The sequence below is a fragment of the Engystomops pustulosus genome, chromosome 8 (assembly GCF_040894005.1).
Source record: "Engystomops pustulosus chromosome 8, aEngPut4.maternal, whole genome shotgun sequence".
In the NCBI taxonomy this organism is placed as follows: domain Eukaryota; kingdom Metazoa; phylum Chordata; class Amphibia; order Anura; family Leptodactylidae; genus Engystomops; species Engystomops pustulosus.
Genome location: NC_092418.1, coordinates 87,539,023 through 87,563,203, shown reverse-complemented (window position 1 = coordinate 87,563,203; position 24,181 = coordinate 87,539,023). Strand labels below are relative to the sequence as shown.

Below are 24,181 nucleotides of genomic sequence, written 5' to 3'. Positions count from 1 at the left end.
TTGGAGGAGAGCTGCACTCTGAAGACAATGCAAATTATGCCCACACTTTACCTTGCATTCTGGAACCTTCAAGTCAAGTTGTTGCTAAGGGGGCCCAGAAGTTGTGGCCAGGGCCAGCGTTAGGGGGTCCTAAGCTGGGCTTTTGCCCAGGGCCCCTGTCTAAAAGGGTCCCCCCTGCATGTGGACTTTTGTAGGCAGAGGATGTATTTCTCCTTTAATACCCCTTGGTTGAATGCCAGGGTGAAGATGCTTATTTATATCTACTGTCTATATCTATTATCTATCCGTCTATCTCCTATAATTATTCCTATCTATAGTTCCTGTTTATATATCTGTGTATCTACTTTTTGGCATAGGTATTTAGCTATATATCTTCTATCTATCTATCTATCTATCTATCTATCTCATATCTATCTATCTATCTATCTATCCATCTATCTATCCATCTATCTATCTATCAATCGATCTTCTACCTCTCATCTACTGTATCTTTCTATCCCTGTATCTATATTCTTTCATCTAAATAGCTACCTATATATAATCTTCATTATATTTATGCATCTATAAATCTATTATCTATGTATAAATCTACGGTCTTCCATCTTTATTTTCTTTATCATCAATCTACCTGTCATCCGTCTATCTCCTATAAAATTCCCCTCTAGTCCCATATAACAGATTGCCTTACCTTACTACTGTGTGTAACTACAAAGTGTTATTATTGTGCAGGACTAAAGGGAATATCTTTTTGAATGTGAGTGTTTATAAAATATTTTTATTTTAGGGCCCACTTTTAGTTTTGCCCAGAGCCCCACTTACACTATATGCACAAATAGTATGGACAACAAATAACATACAATATAAATAATATACCATACAGAGATTTATTCCTAACCTATTAATTTTGCCTATGAGTTTCTCTTTCAGCAATAACAGTAACTACAACACATTCATGAGCCTAAATACGTGTAACAATGTCTTGACATTTTGCTAAAAGTGCTAAAAAGAACATGACTAAATTCTAGCACACTGGTTTGTAATATTGTGACAAATGCATTGACTGCCGAGTGGTGTTATAAAGCGGAGCACACATAAGTCACTGTTACAATTTTTGGGATATGAAGTAATTCATACAATGATAATAATTAAATGAAACCTGTCATCAAGATAACACATTTTCACCTAAAGACAGGTTCTAATAGACTTTTTAATATAAATTCCCAATTTGATTTCATAATTGACATTAATGATTCCAATCACCTTTAAAATTATGTAAAAGTCTACCTGGCTCCCTGACAGCAAACAGCAATAATTCACTGAGGAGTCTGCACAAGTCTGCAGTCATCATCATTATCTCCTCCTTCTAGCTCTCTCTCTCCCTCCTTCCTTCCTCCCTCCCCTGCCCTCACACTGCTGACCCCGTATTCAAAGCAAATCTCAGCTCATGTCAGCTGGAGGGAGGAAGATGCAGACTCGATGCAGTTTGCTACCAGGGAGACTGGTATACTTTTATCATCTTTTAAAATTGAGTGTAACCAGTAATGTCGAAGCATAACTGTAAAGTAACTTGGTAAAAAATAGTTTTAGCACAGCTGGTTAGAGCCTTTGACAACAATTCCAATGATACCTGTTTCATGTTTCTGGCTTATTCCTATCCTGAGAGATAGGGTTAATAGTTATATGAGGCTATCTGTAAAAAGGGCAGTGAGGCCAGAGCACTGAGGGCATTAATGTGAACATGCACAAACAGCTCAGCCAATCGCGACACAGAATCAGTGTTATTGCTTGTACAGAGGTCTAGTGCAGAGCAAGGCAGGGGAGAAACAGAGCTCTGCATCATAGTATGATGATTATACAGAAATTTGCTACACCACAAAGAAAAAGATAGAATGCATAGAATAAAATGATAAACATCACAGTATATATATATATATATATATATATATATATCCAGAAGAACATCTCTCTGAGTGGACCCCCTCCCTAAAAATCAGTGACTGTATTGTTTTTAAAGATTTTAACATTTTATTGTCTTTATCCCCATATTGTACCTTGTCAAACCACTCAGATGAAAGAGGCAAAGAAATCTAAATACAAAAGGAATCATACAAAAGGAGTTATAGAGCACCATTAATTCTACGGTGCTGTACATTCAACAAGAGGTTCACATACATTACACTAAGATTAGAACAAGTTGCAATATGACTACAGATATCTGGGAGGAGGACCTTGCTCATGAGGGTTCACAATTATTTATGGGAGGGTAAAGACATGAGGTGAGGGAGCATAACAGTGGGATTATTGTGTACTGTCTACTACATTCCAAACTTTTGAAGATTTGGAAAGTAGGGGGCAGTCTGACACATTTTGGTAGAGAGTTCCAGAATATGAAGAAAGCATGGGAGAAGTCCTGGAGATGGTTGTGAAAACAGTGGATGGAAATAAAGTAAAGCTGAAGGTCCTGTGAAGAACAGCGATTACACGTGGGACAGTTTTGGCTGACCAGTTTAGACATATCTGGAGGGGACATATCTGGTTATGGACAGCTTTGTATGCAATGGTCGATATTTTAAACTAAATTAGCTGTGCCATGGGTAACCAGTGGAAAGACTTGCAGAGAGTAGTGGTCGAGGAGAAGCAAGGATAGAGAGATGGATTAGTTGGGCTACAGAGTTAAAGATAGATTGGAGGGGTGTTATCTAGGAGACTGTAGAGAATATTGTAGTATTACAATGGGGGAGATGATGAGGGCATGGACTGGCAATGTTGTGTAGACTCTAGGTTGAGTAAGGGTCGGATGAGAGAGATGATGCTGAGATAGAAGTGAAAGGTCGTAGTAGGAGCCTGGATATGAGGCTTAAAACATAAGATGACTTCAAGACAGCAGACTTTAGGGACCAGGGATAGTGTGGAGCCACGTATTGTTACTGTTAGGTCTGGTGAAGGGATGTGTTGGGGGGAGGAAAAATTAAGTGTAGAACCTGATTCATTCCCACCAATTTTCCCAAATAATTCAACATTCTATGTGTCAGAATTAGAGAATCTGAATTTTGAAGACTAAAGTAAACCTGTCATTGCTCTTTATCAACCACTGCTCTGCCTGTGCTGCTTTGGTTGTTATCTCCGATAAAGGTGCATGAGCAGAGACAGGAGACAGCTGACCAGTGATGATTCATAATGAGGACAGGCAGCAGCAGAAGGGAAGGAATTATATGGCGAACCCTGACATTTCCACTCATTATACCTGTGCAATGATTATAACCGCACCAGAGATGAAAATAGAAAGTAACACAGATAAGAAATTTGCAGCACCTTTAAACTATCCCCTATTTTTCTTACACCTTTATATTTACTACACAGATGAAACTATCAACCGGTTATTGTGGCCTCTTCTGTCTACTGATGCAACTTGTCCAAGTCTTCAGTCTTTTCCAAGATCTCAGTTTTTGTATTTATCCTCAATGTCATGTTTTCCTAATCATCCAAATATGCATCTATTTTTCTCATAATACTCCATAAAAAGGCAAAACAGTCACTTTCTAAGAGAAGAGAACCAACAAAATTGTTAGAATGTGCTAAAAGATGATGGGGGAGATTTATCATTTGGCGGGCTCCAAGCAATAGTTCTATGGCTGCCTTTGGAGCTCCGTTGCTTTGCCGATTTATTAAAGTAGCGTTGGCCCTTTAATATATCTCTCTGGAATGTTTTTTAAATAGTCGCTAATAGAGTAAAATAATCACAACATCACATTCGCCAAGTGGGGAGTGGAATGACCTTGAGAATTGCTTGCGATTATCTAAAAAAAAAAATCACAAATCATAAATCTGGCTTTGCATGGTGTTGTACTTAGATTGGTTCTATGTTTAAAGGAAATCTACCTTGTGTTTTTATGCATTATGCACCAAACATACCTTGCAAATGCTATATATACAGAAAAATATCTTGTTTTCACTGTGTTGTGCCTGACACCCTCGGGAGGCATTAAACATCATTCTCTGTTGCAGTGCAAGAGGAAAAGCGCTGAGCCAGCCACACGAGCAACATTATCCTGAATTTTATAATAGTTTTTTCAGCAAAACCACTCAGCTCAGGGATTAAACAAGATATGATTCCGCATCAGTGTAGCTACAGCATTCTCAAGGTATGTTTGGTTCATAATGCATAAAAGCCAATGGAAGATTTCCTTTAAGCCACTATTTGGCGGGAAAATGCGCTTGTGATATTTTGACCAAAAAAAAATCACAAAAACTCCCTTTGCGATTCTTTTGCCCCTTTTTTACGCCAAAAAGTCAGTGATCAAAAACGTCCGATGTGTTTAAATGACAGTTATATGATTCCACTGGATTATACTATGTATAGAATCCCGTGGAATAGACAATTGGCGGACAGGTGCGCGATGGATAGAGGCTTCTGGAGGACCTTGTCTCGAATAAGGAGCTTTATTGTTGCGACGCGTTTCAGCCCCGTACCAGAGCTTTCATCAGGCATTAGGATGACCCATGGCTCCCACATGATCCATGGCTCCCGAGGGTGAACTACAAACTTTATCAGGATAAGTATAATAAAGTTGCTCCTATTAGGATATTAAACTGCAATAGTTTGGTATAAGTATCTAACCCCTTTAAATAAAATTTGCTTTATACAGCGATAGCTTAGGGCAGCCTTTAGTCAGGGCGAAATTTATGGTTCAATAAGAGTTTATTGAGTAAAAACACAGTTGTGAAAAAAGTGACAGTAATATGAACAGTAAAAACAAAGTACAGGTGCCCAGAGACCTACATAGCGGTCTAAATATTCGGGACGCAGCCCCAAAGTGTAGCTTTGTATATTGACAAATAACGCAGGCGTAGGCACTTAAGGTACCTTATTACAAAAACAAGTAGTAAGAACAACTGGAGGAAAGGGAGATTAGGGGAGGATGTAAGGGGAAGGAAGGGAAGTTGGGGGAGGGGGGGTAAGGAAGCCCCCCTGGCTCAGCGGGGTCTTTGAAAGAGATATACGTGTATCGGGAGAGTGATGGTATGGAAAATACTTCAACTATCAAGGATTACCCGTAAGCCATGTGGCACATAAGTCTGAGTTCCTCCACCGTGTCCATTTCGACCAGGGGGAGAAGTAGGTCTCCATCCGGTTGCCGTCCGACGCGCGGAGTTGTTCCATGCGACAGATACGGTCTACTTCCTCGACCCACATCAAGCGGGTAGGGGGGATTGTAGATTTCCATAGTCTGGGGATCACTAACCTGAAGGCAACCAAGAGATGCCTTAAGATACCTTTCTTAATGTCGCGTAGGCGACCTGGTAGCATTGAGAGTAGCGCCATTGCGGGTGTGAGATCCCCAGAGGCTCCACACATATCCTTATAAAGATCCCAAACGGCAGACCAGATGGAGGCCACAACCTTATAATCCCACCAAACGTGGCGCATAGTTCCCAGGGCGGAGAGGCAACGCCAGCAGGTTGGCGAGGCTGATGGGAACATGTTGTGGAGGCGAACTGGGGTCCTATACCAACGGGTAAGGATCTTGTAGTTTGTTTCTTGAATTTTACCAGAAACAGACATTTTGTGGGTGAGAATAAGGGATTTCTCCCATGATTCCTTGGCAAAATTCTCCCCCAGCTCCTTTTCCCAGGTCGACATGTAAGATAGGAGATGGTCCTCGGTATCAGTATCAGATAAAAGCCTATATAGAAAAGACACACCATGGGGAGGTACGATTTGTTTAGAGCATAGGTTCTCGAACGTGGTTAGGTCCTGGATAAAACACTCTGTGGGGTTCAGGGAAGCTAAAAAGCTCCTCAATTGGAGGTAATGGAGCCAAGCCCCTGGGTAGCTTCCCTTTTCACCTAAAATGTTAGAGAGGGGACGTAGTCCTGTATCAGATAGAAGGTCAGCAATTTTTCGGGGTTTCCCGTCAATAGGCTCCAGGAGTGGGGAGGATAATAGAACCTGGGGTAGGTCTGGGAATTCCCTGGCAGGAGAAAGTGGGCCAGGGATGCTGGTTATTTTAGAAGCGGGTGCGAATTTGCTCCATGCTTTCAATACCCCTGACATTAGAGGAGAAACTTTGAAGATCTCCCAGTTGGTTTTGGGGGGTAGCCAGAATAGGCCAGGTAGGTTACTAGGGTTGGGTCAATACTAACCCATAGTTTGTTTTTGTTCTGTGAAGCGATGTCAAGGACTATTTTACAAATGGATGCTCTGTAGTAGCGGGTAAAGTCCGGTAATCCTGCCCCCCCGTCCTCTTTATGTCTAGTCAGGAGGCTGTATTTTATTCTGGGGGAAGATTCCTTCCAGATGAATTTAGTGGCAATTTTACGTAAGCTTTGAAGAAAGGATCTCGGGAGGTCTAATGGGAGCATCTGAAAGAAGTAGAGGATTTTAGGTAGCGAGTCCATTTTAAGAGAGTTTATTCTGCCAAACCAAGAGAGTGAGAGTGAGCTCCAGGATTTGAGGTCTGTCTCTAGAGATCTAAGAAGGGGAGCGTAGTTGAGGTCAAATAGTCGTCCTCAGGGCGAAATTTATAGACTGCCACAAAAAGGATGCTACATGGGGAAACATTGGGAAATCCTATATAACAGCAATTTATTCATTATTATACATACTTAGCAAACAGAGTAGGCTCATTGGGATAGATTAAGTAATACAGTAAGTAATCAGACAATAAGTGTCCTAATACCAGTCATGGGCCAGGTTGCAATGGTTCAAACTTTCCTTTTTCAGTAAAAGCGTAAATCTCAAAAACCAAAATCTCCTTGTCCTACCTATATGTAGTCAAAAGTCATATATAATAATACACTACTGAAGTTTATTTTACACATAAAAGGCAAATAAAATATCAGTTAGAAACAGTAAAAAAAATAAGAATTTACTGCCCACGGCTACAACACTGAAGCTGAATTTATGGCCAGGTAAGTAGAATAGTTCATAAAAAGGCCCTTGTTCTACTGCTGTTCAGACCCGGCACACAACAAGCCCCGGATCCCACATGGGAAACATTTATAAAACCGCAGAAGAACACTTTCACTTATTTCTTGCTCTGCAGTTTACTGTGCACAAGATTTATGAAATACCCAACAGGTTTAGCACTTTGTACCACTGTGAAGTGTAAAGAACCAGAGATTTTTTATTATTTTCCCATTTTCCATTTTATTTAAAGAGAATGAGTAACCATAAAATAACCTAGTTTGAAAATCAAGTCACTACCTAAAACCCAAACAAGGTATTATGTCCTGCAATGTTCACGCTAGTCGTAAAGCCTAATAATAGACTGACACTTGCTAATTCTTTGCAGCAATGACCTCGTTTACATCACATACAAGATTAAAATAGAAAATACATGATTACATAATGACTGACAATAGATGATGTCACAGATTATCTCCTCCTCCTCACTGAACAATGACTTCTATATAGATAACACTGACCCATCATTACATCACTACTGACAATAGATGATGTCACAGCTTATCTCCTCCTCACTGAACAATGACTTCTATATAGATAACACTGACCCATCATTACATCACTACTGACAATAGATTTCACAGCTTATCCCCTCCCCCTCCCTGTACAATGACCTCTATATAGATAACACTGACCCATCATTACATCACTACTGACAATAGATGATGTCACAGCTTATCTCCTCCCTCCCTGTACAATGACCTCTATATAGATACCACTAACCCATCATTACATCACTACTGACAACAGATGTCACAGCTTATCTCCCCCCTCCCTGTACAATGACCTTTATATAGATAACACTGACCCATCATTACATCACTCCTGACAATAGATGATGTCACAGCTTATCTCCTCCCCCTCCCTGCACAATGATCTCTATATAGATAACACTGACCCATCATTACATCACTACTGACAATAGATGATGTCACAGCTTATCTCCTCCCCCTCCCTGTACAATGATCTCTATATAGATAACACTGACCCATCATTACATCACTGCAGACAATAGATGATGTCACAGCTTATCTCCTCCTACTCCATGTACAATGTCTTCTATATAGATAACACTGACCCATCATTACAACACTACTGAACATATATGATGTCACAGCTCATCTCCTCCCCCTCCCTGTACAATTACCTCAATATAGATAACACTGGCCCATCATTACATCACTACTGACAGTAGATGATATCACAGCTTGTTTCCTCCTCCCTGTACAATTACCTCTATATAGATAACACTGACCCATCATTACATCACTACTGACAATAGATGATGTCACAGCTTATCTCCTCCCCCTCCCTGTACAATGACCTCTATATAGATAACTCTGACCCGTCATTACATCACTACTGACAATAGATGATGTCACAACTTATCTACTCCTCCTCCCTGTACAATGACCTCTATATGGATAACACTGACCCGTCATTACATCACTACTGACAATAGATGATGTCACAGCTTATCTCTTCCTCCCTGTACAATGACCTCCATATAGATAATGTAATGTAATGATGGGTCAGTGTTATCTATACAGAGGAGGAGATACGTTGTGATATCATCTATTGTCAGTAGTGATGGGTCAGTTATATCTATATAGAGGTCATTGTACAGGGAGGAGGAGGAGGAGATAAGCTGTGATAGCATGTATTGACAGTAGTGATGTAATGATGGGTCAGTGTTATCTATATAGAGGTCATTGTACAGGGAGGGAGGAGATAAGCTGTGACATCATCTATTGTCAGTAGTGATGTAATGATGGGTCAGTGTTATCTATATAGAGGTCATTGTACAGGGAGGGAGAGGAGATAAGCTGTGACATCATCTATTGTCAGTAGTGATGTAATGATGGGTCAGTGTTATCTATATAGAGGTCATTGTACAGGGAGGGAGAGGAGATAAGCTGTGACATCATCTATTGTCAGTAGTGATGTAATGATGGGTCAGTGTTATCTATAGAGAGGTCATTGTACCGGGGGGAGGAGATAAGCTGTGACATCATCTATTGTCAGTAGTGATGTAATGATGGGTCAGTGTTATCTATATAGAGGTCATTGTACAGGGAGGGGGAAGAGATAAGCTGTGACATCATCTATTGTCAATAGTGATGTAATGATGGGTCAGTGTTATCTATATAGAGGTAATTGTACAGGGAGGATTCATTAGATGCAGCCCCCCACCCCCATGGATTCCTTTTGTACAGCATTATGTGCCCCGCCCCCTAGCATTTATATGATGACTCCTCAATGTTTTGTGCTGTGACGGGATCTCCTTTAGTTACTTAAAACAATGTTTATGTAACTGAAAGCACTGGGACTTTTATTTGATCTCATGTATAGCCATTTCTTTTAGAATCTTGGATACACAACAAGCCCCGGATCCCACATGGGAAACATTTATAAAACCGCAGAAGAACACTTTCACTTATTTCTTGCTCTGCAGTTTACTGTGCACAAGATTTATGAAATACCCAACAGGTTTAGCACTTTGTACCACTGTGAAGTGTAAAGAACCAGAGATTTTTTATTATTTTCCCATTTTCCATTTTATTTAAAGAGAATGAGTAACCATAAAATAACCTAGTTTGAAAATCAAGTCACTACCTAAAACCCAAACAAGGTATTATGTCCTGCAATGTTCACGCTAGTCGTAAAGCCTAATAATAGATTGACACTTGCTAATTCTTTGCAGCAATGACCTCGTTTACATCACATACAAGATTAAAATAGAAAATACATGATTACATAATGACTGACAATAGATGATGTCACAGATTATCTCCTCCTCCTCACTGAACAATGACTTCTATATAGATAACACTGACCCATCATTACATCACTACTGACAATAGATGATGTCACAGCTTATCTCCTCCTCACTGAACAATGACTTCTATATAGATAACACTGACCCATCATTACATCACTACTGACAATAGATTTCACAGCTTATCCCCTCCCCCTCCCTGTACAATGACCTCTATATAGATAACACTGACCCATCATTACATCACTACTGACAATAGATGATGTCACAGCTTATCTCCTCCCTCCCTGTACAATGACCTCTATATAGATACCACTAACCCATCATTACATCACTACTGACAACAGATGTCACAGCTTATCTCCCCCCTCCCTGTACAATGACCTTTATATAGATAACACTGACCCATCATTACATCACTCCTGACAATAGATGATGTCACAGCTTATCTCCTCCCCCTCCCTGCACAATGATCTCTATATAGATAACACTGACCCATCATTACATCACTACTGACAATAGATGATGTCACAGCTTATCTCCTCCCCCTCCCTGTACAATGATCTCTATATAGATAACACTGACCCATCATTACATCACTGCAGACAATAGATGATGTCACAGCTTATCTCCTCCTACTCCATGTACAATGTCTTCTATATAGATAACACTGACCCATCATTACAACACTACTGAACATATATGATGTCACAGCTCATCTCCTCCCCCTCCCTGTACAATTACCTCAATATAGATAACACTGGCCCATCATTACATCACTACTGACAGTAGATGATATCACAGCTTGTTTCCTCCTCCCTGTACAATTACCTCTATATAGATAACACTGACCCATCATTACATCACTACTGACAATAGATGATGTCACAGCTTATCTCCTCCCCCTCCCTGTACAATGACCTCTATATAGATAACTCTGACCCGTCATTACATCACTACTGACAATAGATGATGTCACAACTTATCTACTCCTCCTCCCTGTACAATGACCTCTATATGGATAACACTGACCCGTCATTACATCACTACTGACAATAGATGATGTCACAGCTTATCTCTTCCTCCCTGTACAATGACCTCCATATAGATAATGTAATGTAATGATGGGTCAGTGTTATCTATACAGAGGAGGAGATACGTTGTGATATCATCTATTGTCAGTAGTGATGGGTCAGTTATATCTATATAGAGGTCATTGTACAGGGAGGAGGAGGAGGAGATAAGCTGTGATAGCATGTATTGACAGTAGTGATGTAATGATGGGTCAGTGTTATCTATATAGAGGTCATTGTACAGGGAGGGAGGAGATAAGCTGTGACATCATCTATTGTCAGTAGTGATGTAATGATGGGTCAGTGTTATCTATATAGAGGTCATTGTACAGGGAGGGAGAGGAGATAAGCTGTGACATCATCTATTGTCAGTAGTGATGTAATGATGGGTCAGTGTTATCTATATAGAGGTCATTGTACAGGGAGGGAGAGGAGATAAGCTGTGACATCATCTATTGTCAGTAGTGATGTAATGATGGGTCAGTGTTATCTATAGAGAGGTCATTGTACCGGGGGGAGGAGATAAGCTGTGACATCATCTATTGTCAGTAGTGATGTAATGATGGGTCAGTGTTATCTATATAGAGGTCATTGTACAGGGAGGGGGAAGAGATAAGCTGTGACATCATCTATTGTCAATAGTGATGTAATGATGGGTCAGTGTTATCTATATAGAGGTAATTGTACAGGGAGGATTCATTAGATGCAGCCCCCCACCCCCATGGATTCCTTTTGTACAGCATTATGTGCCCCGCCCCCTAGCATTTATATGATGACTCCTCAATGTTTTGTGCTGTGACGGGATCTCCTTTAGTTACTTAAAACAATGTTTATGTAACTGAAAGCACTGGGACTTTTATTTGATCTCATGTATAGCCATTTCTTTTAGAATCTTGGATACGAGACATTCTGGAAGTACTTAGTAGTCTGACAGAACAAAAACATATAAATATTTTATCAGCTCTTTACAGTTTTGTAATGGAAATCAATGAGCGCTCACATTATGTGTAACATCATGAAAAACAAAGCAGAAATGCCGGAGAACTTCCAGTGTGTTTACTTTGAGGGTGAGAGAATAGCAGGGAAATGTATTGTTCGTATAGATGTGAATGTTGTGAACGTTGTGATTAGCCTTGATGGATTAGTGGTAAATACTTCTTGGTTTGGAATCATTTATGTGGTCAGATAATGTGGTAGACCACTGACAGGAGTTTACACATAGATGTCTGTAGTAGATATTCAGGCTGTTTCATGTCATAATATAATGTTAAAAATTTGTAGCTTCTCCAATCACATGGAGGCTGCATCAGTATATTCATTAAAGGGAACCTGTCAGCAGAAATATACCTAATAAACCACTACTAGTATGTTGTCAAGCAGCTGATATTTCTTTCATGGCTCAGGGTGGTGGCATCACCCAGAAAATCAACTTTGAAGTGAGTGTAAATTGTTTGTATAAAGTCAAGGAGGAGGAGAGTTTAATACTGAAGTCAGAGATATGGAGAGATTAACACTAAATTCAAGCCTCCCCTGCCTCAGAAAGCCTGTTTCACTGTAATTGATGGTCCTGCACACAGAGACATTGCCAACAAGAACTCCTGAAGTCTGGTGCATGATGTAAGACACGGGAGGAGGTATTCAGAGGCAGGAAGAGCTTGACTTCACTGTTAAACTCTCCGCCTCCTTGACTTTATACTACCAATCTACATTTCACTTCAAAGTTGATTTGAATATAGTAAATATAGTGAAAAGCAGTGAATATAAAGTAGGCGGGGTGGGGGGGGGTGCACATTTTAGGAGGTAAAGGAGCCATGTGACACTCAAGGCGTTGGCTTGAGCGCCTCACCTTAATTTGCATATTTTATAAACTTCAATTCTCCGTAATACAGAGGTCCAGTAGTCAAAAGCTTGTGACTCTAAACCAGTTCCCTACGCTGTAATGAAGAGATGCAACCATGTTGAAAAAAGTGCTGTCTACAGTTAGGACTCTGTTCCTTCCGGAACAGATATACTGGTTGGATGTAATAGTTTTCCTTGTCCCATCTAAGAAAAGATATTCTTCTAGTTGTGACTTTTGGCATGGACTCTCACTAGTGGTAGTGAAACCTGTTCTCCTTTCCACTTCCCGTTCACAGTACTAAGGGCAAGAAACATCACCTAGTTGGGCGCCATAATTTAGGGCAATTGGAAAGGGCAGGGACAGTTGGGGGGGGCTTCGTTTTAGGGCTCGCCATACCTTACCACCATGTACACATTTAACTTGTCTTGACTTTTTATTTCTGACATATGGGGGCTTGTATTTTATATTATTGTTTCATATTTTGTTTCATTTTTCATTTTTTGGGAGAATGTATATAAAAAAAGACTTTCTGACATTTTAATTGTTTCATTTTATGATGATAACTGTGCAGTGAAAATTCCATGGTAGCTTCTAAAGATTATGTAGATATCACATGATATCATTTCTGTTATTTTCTTTAACTACAGGTTAAGAAATCAATCCCCTTTGACAATACACAAAATTTCTTCTATTATGGCAGAAGGAGTTAACAAACCGATCCCGCAGTTTGCTCATATTAACTAATACAATACATCTCTTACGCTTTGCATGAAATCAATGAAGCTTACCTGCTCTCGGCATCAGCACTACATTTCGGAGAAAGCAGCTCAAATGATTTGGTAAATTTCACCACCTACAGTAAAACAAATCGTGATTACTATTGTCATAGGACAATTGTTTCCACTATTACAGAAAATCATTTTACCGATCTTTCAAAAAGACAAAGATCAGTAAATCTGAGAACGATTTTGTTAAAGAGCTTGCCTCCTCAGGTATGGTTTATAATAAGAATATGAGCTTCACATCTGTTCCCTGAGGTCATTTATTTTATCTCTGTTTGTTTTGGCTATGTTTTGCCTATCTTTTTTTACGTTTGCTTCTTTGCTAATTTAACAATCACACTTTTTCCTTGTTTTTTTTTTCCGAACTCTTTTTGCGACATTTGTTAGAAATGTCTCAAAAATGTCGCACAAATGTTTCAAGTCATTTCTTTCCAATTTCTAAGTTTTCTTTACGTATGGTATCATCTGGAGTTTGGGGCCAAAAAATGTAGCAAATTTTAGACAATTTGAAAAGATAAATCTCATTTACGACGTTTAGCACATCTGGAATAGAAGCTAAATTTGTCTTACTGATGATAAAGACACGTCCGCAGACTTCAGTGCACATTTCAAGCCCCCAAAAGGGCCCAAACATTGCAATGCACCAAAAAACGTTGCAAAAAAGAAAAATAAAGATAAATGACCCCCGACTATTCTCAAAATACTCTTCAAATGGGGCTGCCTCAGGGAGCTCAATTTTATTTAACAATTTGGCCAGTGCATAGATTTTATAGAAATATCTCTGGTATCTGTTGTGCTGGAACAAGAGAGGACTACAGATCACATGTGTGTCATATTACACAGGAGTCTATGGAGAGAGGGTGGAAGGAGTTGCAGATACACAAACATGCTCTTGGAGCTGAAAATTACATTTCTATCTCACCCCAAGTGCCTAATATGTGTCTATATTGTTCTATATGACCCTGCTGGTGCATGAGTAAGAAAATTAGTAAGAAACAGATGGATTTTGTGAGTATTTTTTGTGAGACATCATATAAGCTAGTCCTCACCATCTCTTAGATAACTCAGATTTTGAAGAGCTTAAAAGTGTATAATCAAATCGAAGAACACAGGTCATATTATGGCCACACATTTTACACAATGCACGTGATTAAAGTTTATGGGAGGTACCATTTTTGGGTCAGAACTAGAGATGAGCGAGTATACTCGTCCGAGCTTGATGCTCGTTCGAGTATTAAGGTAATCGAAACGGCTCGTTGCTCGGACGAGTATTTCCCCTACTCGAGATCGAGCATTTAATTAAAAAAACACAGTGAAGAACAATGAAGAATAGAATAAAAACAGTGAACACAGTGAACACAGGATCATTTAAGAGAAGAACACAGTGAAAAACACAGTGAAGAATAGATTACAGATGTTCGGCACATCTGCTTACCTGTCAGAAGATACGCGCGGAGCGGTGCGAACAAAATAGCATGTGAAGAACAATATATATGTGTGAAGAACACATTGAAGAACACGGTGAGCAGGACAGAAACAACGGGGAGCAGCACACAGACACCGGGGAGCAGCACACAGACACCGGGGAGCAGCACACAGACACCGGGGAGCAGCACGGAGACACCGGGGCAGCGGCAGCAGCACGGAGACATGGGGCAGCGGCAGCACGGAGACATGGGGCAGCGGCAGCACGGAGACATGTGCAACACCCTCGCCGATGCAATGGCGAAGGAGTGCTTGCGAATAAGCCCCATAGCATGTCACCACATCACACAGGGGACATTGCAGTGGTTAATCCTGCCTGGCAAGGCAGAAGTTAATCTGTGTATTATGTAAGAGTCTAGTATCCCATCATCTGTGTTACATCCTGTCTCTGTGAGCTGAGAGGTAATTGGAGGAGCAGCCACCACCTGACCAAGGGGAGATAATAAAACCCCTGGCCAAGGATATTATAGAGAGCAGTTAGCTGAGCAGTAGCTCAGAAGCAGACTGGAGTCTCTCCAGTACAGACTCTTCGGAGTCTGTACAGCTAGCACACCAGACCAGAGCAGGAAGAGCCTAGCCCCTGCCTGAAGTGGAGCTAATAGCTAGGTAGTGAGGAAAGGGGTATCATCCTACCTTCAAGGGTGATATCTGAAGATATCCAGGATCAAGCTGAAGCATCCTATTAGGACACAGCTGCCTCCCAGCCTGCCATTGCATCCAGGCTGGTGATCTACATCCTGTGGCTCCCTCCAAATACCTCTCCAGTACTCCACCATCTTGTTAAAGGCACGTTGCTGCGGTTCCTGTCGGTTCCAATAAAGAACTGTAAGTTGTTTTTGTTCAACCTCTGCCTCCGTCTGGTCCCTGCTACTACAGCTGCCATCATCACAGGCACCCTGTCCACTACACAGAGACTCATACTCTAGACACCAAAGGGTTGCCCCAGGGAGATCCGCTATAGGAGCCTCTCCCTCATCATTTCTTGCCAACACCACCCTGCTGGAGACCTGCCAGGCTGTAGGACAGTCCTCCGGTTCCCCATACCAAGCACCGTGACACTAGCGTGCCTAGGCCGCAACCGCCAGCCGCAACCGCCAGGTACTGCGGGCCCCGGCTGACTCCAGGCCCGAGAAAAGGCTAGGCCCCGGTGGGGGATGTTGCACATGGGGCAGGGGCAGCAGCACGGAGACATGGGGCAGCGGCAGCAGTACGGAGACATGGGGCAGCGGCAGCAGCACGGGAACATGAGCATCGGCAGCAGCACAGAGACAGGCCCGAGAAAAGGCTAGGCCCCGGTGGGGGATGTTGCAAGTGGCGTCACGAACAGGATTGATACTTCTGTGCCTTATTACGGCATTAAAAACTTTCCTTTATTGAAAAGACTGTGCTGCCTAACCCTGCTGCCATCCGGGTTTAGGCCCAAGTGATTGTGTGTTTCTGGATTGAACTGTGTTAATGCTGCCACGTGCTGTCGAGCACCGCTCCAGCACTCAAGAGGTTAATCCCTGCAAGAACTGTACCAGCTCTGCTACATCCGGCGCTGCCGCGCCTGAAGATTTTACCTCAGAAACTGTGGCGCAGCAAGTAATTCCAGCCCGCCAAAACCATCACCCAGACGACACGCCAAGCTCCACCCACGCGCGAAGGGCGCGAACCCCGCCTCCTGTGGTGCAGGAAAAATTAGAGCCCGCCACAGCTCTTGGCGGGAAGGACTTGTACTCCTCCCTCTGGCGCGAAGCGGACTTCCTGCCCCGCCTCAACGAAACGCCAGAACTCGTGCGGATCTTGGACAGTGAGGTCAGCATCATGTGGGGTCCTCCGCCATTCCCTTCCGTGGAGCGTCCCGAGTTTTTCGAAGTGTTGGAGACCATGGTAGTGGTCTCCGCGCAGCCGGTCCGGAGGCCCTTTGCTGGGCACCGGCTGCATCGAGGACTGACCCGAGCCTTCGTCACCAGGAGGTATGTCCAGACGGTGACGGAGTACCAAGTACCACCCGGGCGGTTCCTCGTGCCTATCCCGGTTACCATGCCGGTACCGCGGGCCCACGTGGAGGAGCCACGTGGGGAGGCCCCGACTCCTGTTGAGCCAGCGCCTGGGCCTACTGCTGCCGTGCCACCTGCTCCGAGGCCTACTGTCCCTGCTGTTCGGCCTGCTAGTCCTGCTGTGACGGTTCCTGATCCTCCGGCTGCTCCTTGCTCCTGTTCCGGCACCTGCCCGACCACCACGGAGATCCGAGCCTGCACCGAAGCCACGAGCGCCAGCACCGGCACCTCCGCAGCCTCGAGGCCGAGGTGAGGCCGCCCGCCAGAGACTCCGAGACGCTGTCTCGGAGCAGCGACGCCGCGAGAAGGAGGCCCAACGCTACATGGCCGGCCGGTCTGCAGCTGGAGCCTGGGTGGAAAAGAACCGCACCACCGGTATGGTCCGGTTCTTCGACAAACAAAGTGGCTATGGCTTCGCCACTCAAGACTACACCGGACGGGAGGTATTTATTCCCCGCCGGTCTGTCAAGAGGCCTGATCTGCCAGAGAGCCTGCACAACCTGAAGCCAGGCGAGTGCATTGAGTTCTCCCTGCAGGAGGGGCCCCGAGGACCCTGGGCGACTGGTGTGATCCGGATCCCGGACTCCGATGAGGACCGCTACCCACCGTACGACGACCTGTATGAGGACGACGAGTGGCCGGAATCCCCGAACACCTCTTCTTCCTCGGCTGCGAGTCCCCGGGCGGTGACCCACGTGAATGCTCCATCCACGGTGATCGTGAGTACGGGTCCCATTGCCATCCATGGGCCGGGCATGATCCAGGGCTCCACCCCCACTGTCTCCCCTGCTGGGAGTATTGCCAGGTCCCGCGGCTCTTCTGTGGGAGATGACATCCCGGCTAGTGAACCTTGTCCGGAGGTTCCATCGAGGCCCACGTCTCCGCTTGCCGGTTACCAATGGGGTGATGACCCGGCCCCAGAAGAACCGGAGCTGGAAGGAGCCGCGGCGCTGCCGCAGGTTCCTATTTATGTCTTTCTGGACCCCTCCGTGGTCCCTGGCTCAGTTGAGCCCCTGGCTGGAACAGCCGACACCCCGGGCGACAGCGCTCCTCCCCCTGAAGGTCCGGAGGATGTTGCTGCATCTGCAGTACCCGGGTGTCCCCAGCCGGCACCTACTCCCGCTGAGGATGCACAGGATTCCCTACTGACTTTGGATCCTGTTCCTGCTGAACCCAGCGAAGGTGCATCTGACTAACCCCTGAAGGGCTGTACCCCTCTCCAGGTACTATGTCCATTGTAAATATTTATTTCTGTCCTAACCCTATAGAGCCAGAAACTGTCCTGAGACTCTTACCCTTATTTATCTCAGTCAAGGGATTTTCTACTGTCCTGTGCTATGATAGCACCCTTCCTCTGCCACAGCAGAGATTTCTTCAAAGGACTCTGCCCCTCTGCATATAGAGGAGACCCTTTGCTTCTCAGTGCACTTTTCCCCACCTCAAGGGCTGTACCCAGAAGATGGACTTAGTTATTAAAGACCTTCTGTGAGACTTTTGCCAGATACTACCAGGAAAAGTTGCCATGTAATTTATTATTATTTTGCACTTAATGCCTTCCTTTTTAGGTATGGACATTCTGCTTGCACTCTTTATGCCTTTCCTTTTCAGGTAAAGAGACATTTTATTCTGCTACCCTGTGTAGCCTACCTCTGTAACGTTTGTAACGTTTAAGATGTGTACCCATTGAGCTCCTAAGTCAATGTAAATTTACCAAATGTTTGCACACTGTCATGTATGCCAGTAGTCTGCATTAACCCTTTCATAGGCTTTTCAGGTTGTAGTGTGGCTGTGTCGGACCGTCTTTTTGTAAAACACTGACCGCTACCTGATCCCTCAAACCGAGGTTTGCACAAGGGGGTAGTCCGTAAACTGCGGGTCTTTAGGGGACCGGGGTGTTACAAAGATAGCACCTGGATGCCACCCATACATGGGTAAGGATGCCAGTCAGGAGGTACTCGTGTCGCATATGCTAACGCAATGCAGATATACACACTATATAATTGTCGCCAGGGAAGAAGTGTTTACATAACAAATATACAGGCCTTGGTGCAAGGAGTGGATTACAGGACATGACACCACACCTTTCCTACTGTACAGTTCGGTTTAATGGCGTCAGCGACCAACTGTCAAGCTACATGTTTTTGTCTTAGTCCGACACCAACCCAGGTGCCTGTCTCCAGGACCATGGGTGGTTTGTCCCTACACCTCACATAGCCTGCACTTCCCAGAAGTGCCCTTAGCCCCCTCTGCGCCCCAAACCATCTGTAGTCGAGCCGAGGGCGGCTCTTTCAATTGCCCCGGGGGTATGCAACACCCTCGCCGATGCAATGGCGAAGGAGTGCTTGCGAATAAGCCCCATAGCATGTCACCACATCACACAGGGGACATTGCAGTGGTTAATCCTGCCTGGCAAGGCAGAAGTTAATCTGTGTATTATGTAAGAGTCTAGTATCCCATCATCTGTGTTACATCCTGTCTCTGTGAGCTGAGAGGTAATTGGAGGAGCAGCCACCACCTGACCAAGGGGAGATAATAAAACCCCTGGCCAAGGATATTCTAGAGAGCAGTTAGCTGAGCAGTAGCTCAGAAGCAGACTGGAGTCTCTCCAGTACAGACTCTTCGGAGTCTGTACAGCTAGCACACCAGACCAGAGCAGAAAGAGCCTAGCCCCTGCCTGAAGTGGAGCTAATAGCTAGGTAGTGAGGAAAGGGGTATCATCCTACCTTCAAGGGTGATATCTGAAGATATCCAGGATCAAGCTGAAGCATCCTATTAGGACACAGCTGCCTCCCAGCCTGCCATTGCATCCAGGCTGGTGATCTACATCCTGTGGCTCCCTCCAAATACCTCTCCAGTACTCCACCATCTTGTTAAAGGCACGTTGCTGCGGTTCCTGTCGGTTCCAATAAAGAACTGTAAGTTGTTTTTGTTCAACCTCTGCCTCCGTCTGGTCCCTGCTACTACAGCTGCCATCATCACAGGCACCCTGTCCACTACACAGAGACTCATACTCTAGACACCAAAGGGTTGCCCCAGGGAGATCCGCTATAGGAGCCTCTCCCTCATCATTTCTTGCCAACACCACCCTGCTGGAGACCTGCCAGGCTGTAGGACAGTCCTCCGGTTCCCCATACCAAGCACCGTGACACTAGCGTGCCTAGGCCGCAACCGCCAGCCACTCAGGTACTGCGGGCCCCGGCTGACTCCAGGCCCGAGAAAAGGCTAGGCCCCGGTGGGGGATGTTGCACATGGGGCAGGGGCAGCAGCACGGAGACATGGGGCAGCAGCAGCAGTACGGAGACATGGGGCAGCGGCAGCAGCACGGGAACATGAGCATCGGCAGCAGCACAGAAACATGGGGCAGAGGCAACAGCAAGGAGACATGGGGCAGCGGCAGCAGCACGGAGACATCGGGCAGGGGCAGCAGCACGGAGACATGGGGCATCGGCAGCAGCACGGAGACATGGGGCAGGGGCAGCAGCACGGAGACATGGGGCAGCGGCAGCAGTACGGAGACATGGGGCAGCGGTAGCAGCACGGGAACATGGGGCATCGGCAGAAGCACGGAGACATGGGGCAGAGGCAGCAGCAAGGAGACATGCGGCCGCGGCAGCAGCACGAAGACATGGGGCAGCGGCAGCAGCACGGAGACATGGGGCATTGGCTGCAGCACGGAGACATGGGGCATCGGCTGCAGCATGGAGACAAGGGGCAGGGCAGCAGCACGGAGACATGGGGCAGCGGCAGCAGCACGGAGATATGGGGCAGCGGCAGCAGTACGGAGACCTGGGGCAGCGGCAGCAGCACGGAGACATGGGGCAGCATGGAGACATGGGGCAGCGGCAGCAGCGCGGAGACATGGGGCAGCACAGAGAGATCAGGGAGACTTCAGTGGAAGAAGAGGAGCGGATCCCGGACCGCGTATCTCCCGACAAGTAAGCAGATGTGCCGAACATCTGCAATCTATTCTTCACTGTGTTCTTCACTGTGTTTTTCACTTAAATGATCCTGTGTTCACTGTGTTCACTGTTTTTATTCTATTCTTCACTGTTCTTCACATCTGCTAACTTGTCGGGAGATAATATACGCGCGCGGAACAGTGAAGAATAGATTGCAGATGTTTGCATACATCTGCTAACTTATCAGAAGACATTCTTTTTCAATTAATTACCACATTTTATTCCCGAACCATGGTCCCCTTGAAAAATGCTCGAGTCTCCCATTGACTTCAATGGGACTCGTTATTCAAGACGAGCACTCGAGCATCTGGAAAAGTTTGTCTCGAATAACGAGCACTCGAGCATTTTAGTGCTCGCTCATCTCTAGTCAGAACACATCTTTTTTATCTGGGATTGGGACATGTTCCCTCTGGACAGCAGAGTCACAGTGAGTCTGTTGTTTACCCCATCCTACGTTTGCCAAGAGAAAAACATGTTCAACCAGTTCTTACGTGGGTTATGGCACCTGTCCAGGTTTGCCTGGTACTGACTTTCTCCCTATGTTGAATGTACATATTCGGCTGGTATTTATTGAACTATTACCTTATGTAATGTAAACAGTGCCGAGTCTTCAAGAATACAAGGAAATATTTATCTGATAAATGTTTTCTAGCTTTAAAGGAAACCTTCCACTTCCGATAGGGCTTCTAAGCAGCAAATGCCATGCACCAGCTCAAGGTGAGCTGGTGCCGGCGTTTATCTTCGTTATGTTCTTAATCGGTTTTAAGGCATTTAAACACTTTATTAATCTTTATATCCGAAGTAGCTTCCCCGCACCATAGTCCACGACCACTTCCTATTCAGGCGCACGTACGGTCGCGCGCATTGGTGCGCCGAGCGCGGACCACGGTGTGGGGAAGCTACTTCGGTTATAAAGATTAAATGCCTTAAAACCGTTTAAGAACATAACAAAGATAAGCGCCGGCAGCAGCTCACCCTGAGCAGGTGCACGGCATTTACTGCTTAGAAGCCCTATCGGAAGTGGTAGGTTTCCTTTAAGGAGCTTTTTGGTATTATCGGTGCAAGCAAATACTTTTAATCTCTATAATACTGGGGCATATTTTTCTTAAATGGCATTCTTATGGAATTTCATAAAGATGTTGGAAAAATTTGGAGTAAATATTTTCAGTGGGGATTGAGAGTGTCCATGTATACATAGACACTGTCCATTCAATATTATCTGTTTCTATGATAGCTATGTAATTTATTATATTGTTTTCATTGCATCATGCTGTGCATTAACAGAAAGGCAGTAGTATTAATTAATGTATGGTGGTAATATTTGGTCCTGGTTATCACAGGTGCCCCTGCGACCCTTATCATGGTTTGCCCCAGCGGGAAACTCACCTTTCCCGGCTCCAGCGGAAAGGACCTGGTTACAGCTGACATCACCTCCTTCTTTGCTGAGTTCTGGTCTGTCTTCTGCTGTGCCTGCCCGGGCGTCTTCTGCTGATGCCTGCCTTGTTAAATTCCAGCCCCTTTTCCTTCCTGACTACGCTCCTCCGCTGCCTGCCTTGACCTATTGCTACGTCCCCAACTCTGTTCCTGTGCTGCCTGTCTCGACCTCCTGCCTGTCCCCGACCAGGTGTTTGCCTGACGATTTTGTACTATGCCTTGGCCGCCACCGTGGACAAATTTGTGTTTGTGGAATGAACTGGTGGTACCACGCCGCAACAAGTCCAACCTGCTTTGCGGTTCCCAGGTGTTGGCTTATGTCATCTTCCGTGGTGGTACAGAGGATCCACACTGATCCTGAATCTGGTACAGTTTTATTATTAGTTACATTGGTCATAGTATAAAGCTTTTATTATCTAGAAACAGTACAGGTTCAGCATCAGTACCATTTCTATGTGCACCCCTTTGGTACATTCCGTGTTAACTTCGACAAGTGGGAAAGATAACAACCGTTTGTCAATTTATTCATGATTGGTTATCAATAGCAGAAGAATAGCACAATACAGTTGGGCTCAGTTTGAGTTTGTGGTGTCCATTACATGGAATGGAAACTATAATAGAAGGTGAAAGGAAAGTCTTACATGAATTATCCTGTACTCGCTAAGGGAGTTGTACGTTTTTACTTTCTCCGGCGGGGGAGGGGGGGGGGTCTCTAGAATGTATTAAAATAAAAAGTTTCCACCCACTTGGCAAGCAAGAGCTAATTTACATATAAACAGAGACAAATAAAAAACACATTTATCCTTCAGTATTTTAAACAATCAATGGCACTCACAGATTCTAATGGTTTTATAATATTAAACTTCTTAAGCATCTGTACAATTAACTTGTTCCTGTAATCAAAAATCCTCTTATTATTTATTAATAAATGCCAATGTGTCACGCTCCAATACACATGCATATTATAATGACACCAAACTTCTCAGTAAATAAAATATAAAGTGAAATGTCACATTAGTTAGTGATATCAGGCTTGTCTTACTCTTCTTTAAAACTTTATTACTGTATATTCATTTCAAATAATATCATTGGCTCTAGTAAACAATTCACTAGATAACAAAAGTTGAACATGTTCAAGTATATGTATTAAAAGGGTTGTCTGGGCTTTGGGGGGGGGGGGACTTCTCTGGCACCCCTGTTGTCATTGGCATGCCCCTGTTTGCTTAAAAAGGCAGGAGCCACCATCCAACTACTTCTGGTCGCCTGGTAGAGCATTAGATTCAATATTGTATGAGGCGTGTGCCACTGGACTAGTGGGCGAGTATACTTTGTTATACACCGCTAGTAGCTGTTTTGGTAAAAGATTAAATGTTGCCTTTGTTCAGTCACCACTAGAGGGAGTGTATGACCTTACAGTAAGCGATGGAAGGGAACGCAGTGTAATGGAATCAGCTCATGACAAGGGGAGTGAATAAGCGGAGTTGTTGTGTAGGTCACACAGAGTTTAGATGGGAGGGGGATTGTTTATGTTAGAGCAGGTGAGTACGTGCAGGGAGGTGGGACATATGATTTAAGAATCATAACTTGAATCAAGTACTCACCATTTTGGCTGGAGAACGCTGACCAGAAAGTTTTTCTATTAGATGCCTGGCAGCATGGATCCTGGACTGATGGAGAAGGTGCAGCAGGCAGTGGCCTTGAGGGGCACTGCATGGCTGGAACAGCAGCTGGATATTACGGGGGGGTCTGCCTTGTCTCCGGCGGAGGAGACCCCCAGACCACGGAGGAGCAACCGTGCTCGCCCTCCATCTCGGTTGAGT

General features: G+C 44.4%; 1 protein-coding gene across 2 annotated transcripts in view; it reads right to left on the bottom strand.

Annotated features, from left to right (window-relative positions):
- PDE11A (phosphodiesterase 11A) overlaps nucleotides 1-24,181 on the bottom strand; it is a 372,295-nt gene that overhangs the window by 157,087 nt on the left and 191,027 nt on the right. For both annotated transcript variants that reach the window (XR_011849439.1, XM_072121624.1), the window contains exon 5: nucleotides 13,448-13,512. Coding sequence is in view for 1 of the 2 variants with exons in the window: in XM_072121624.1 (XP_071977725.1) it covers nucleotides 13,448-13,512 (65 nt within the window). In the remaining variant the exon portion in view is untranslated. The remainder of the gene's footprint in view (nucleotides 1-13,447; nucleotides 13,513-24,181) is intronic.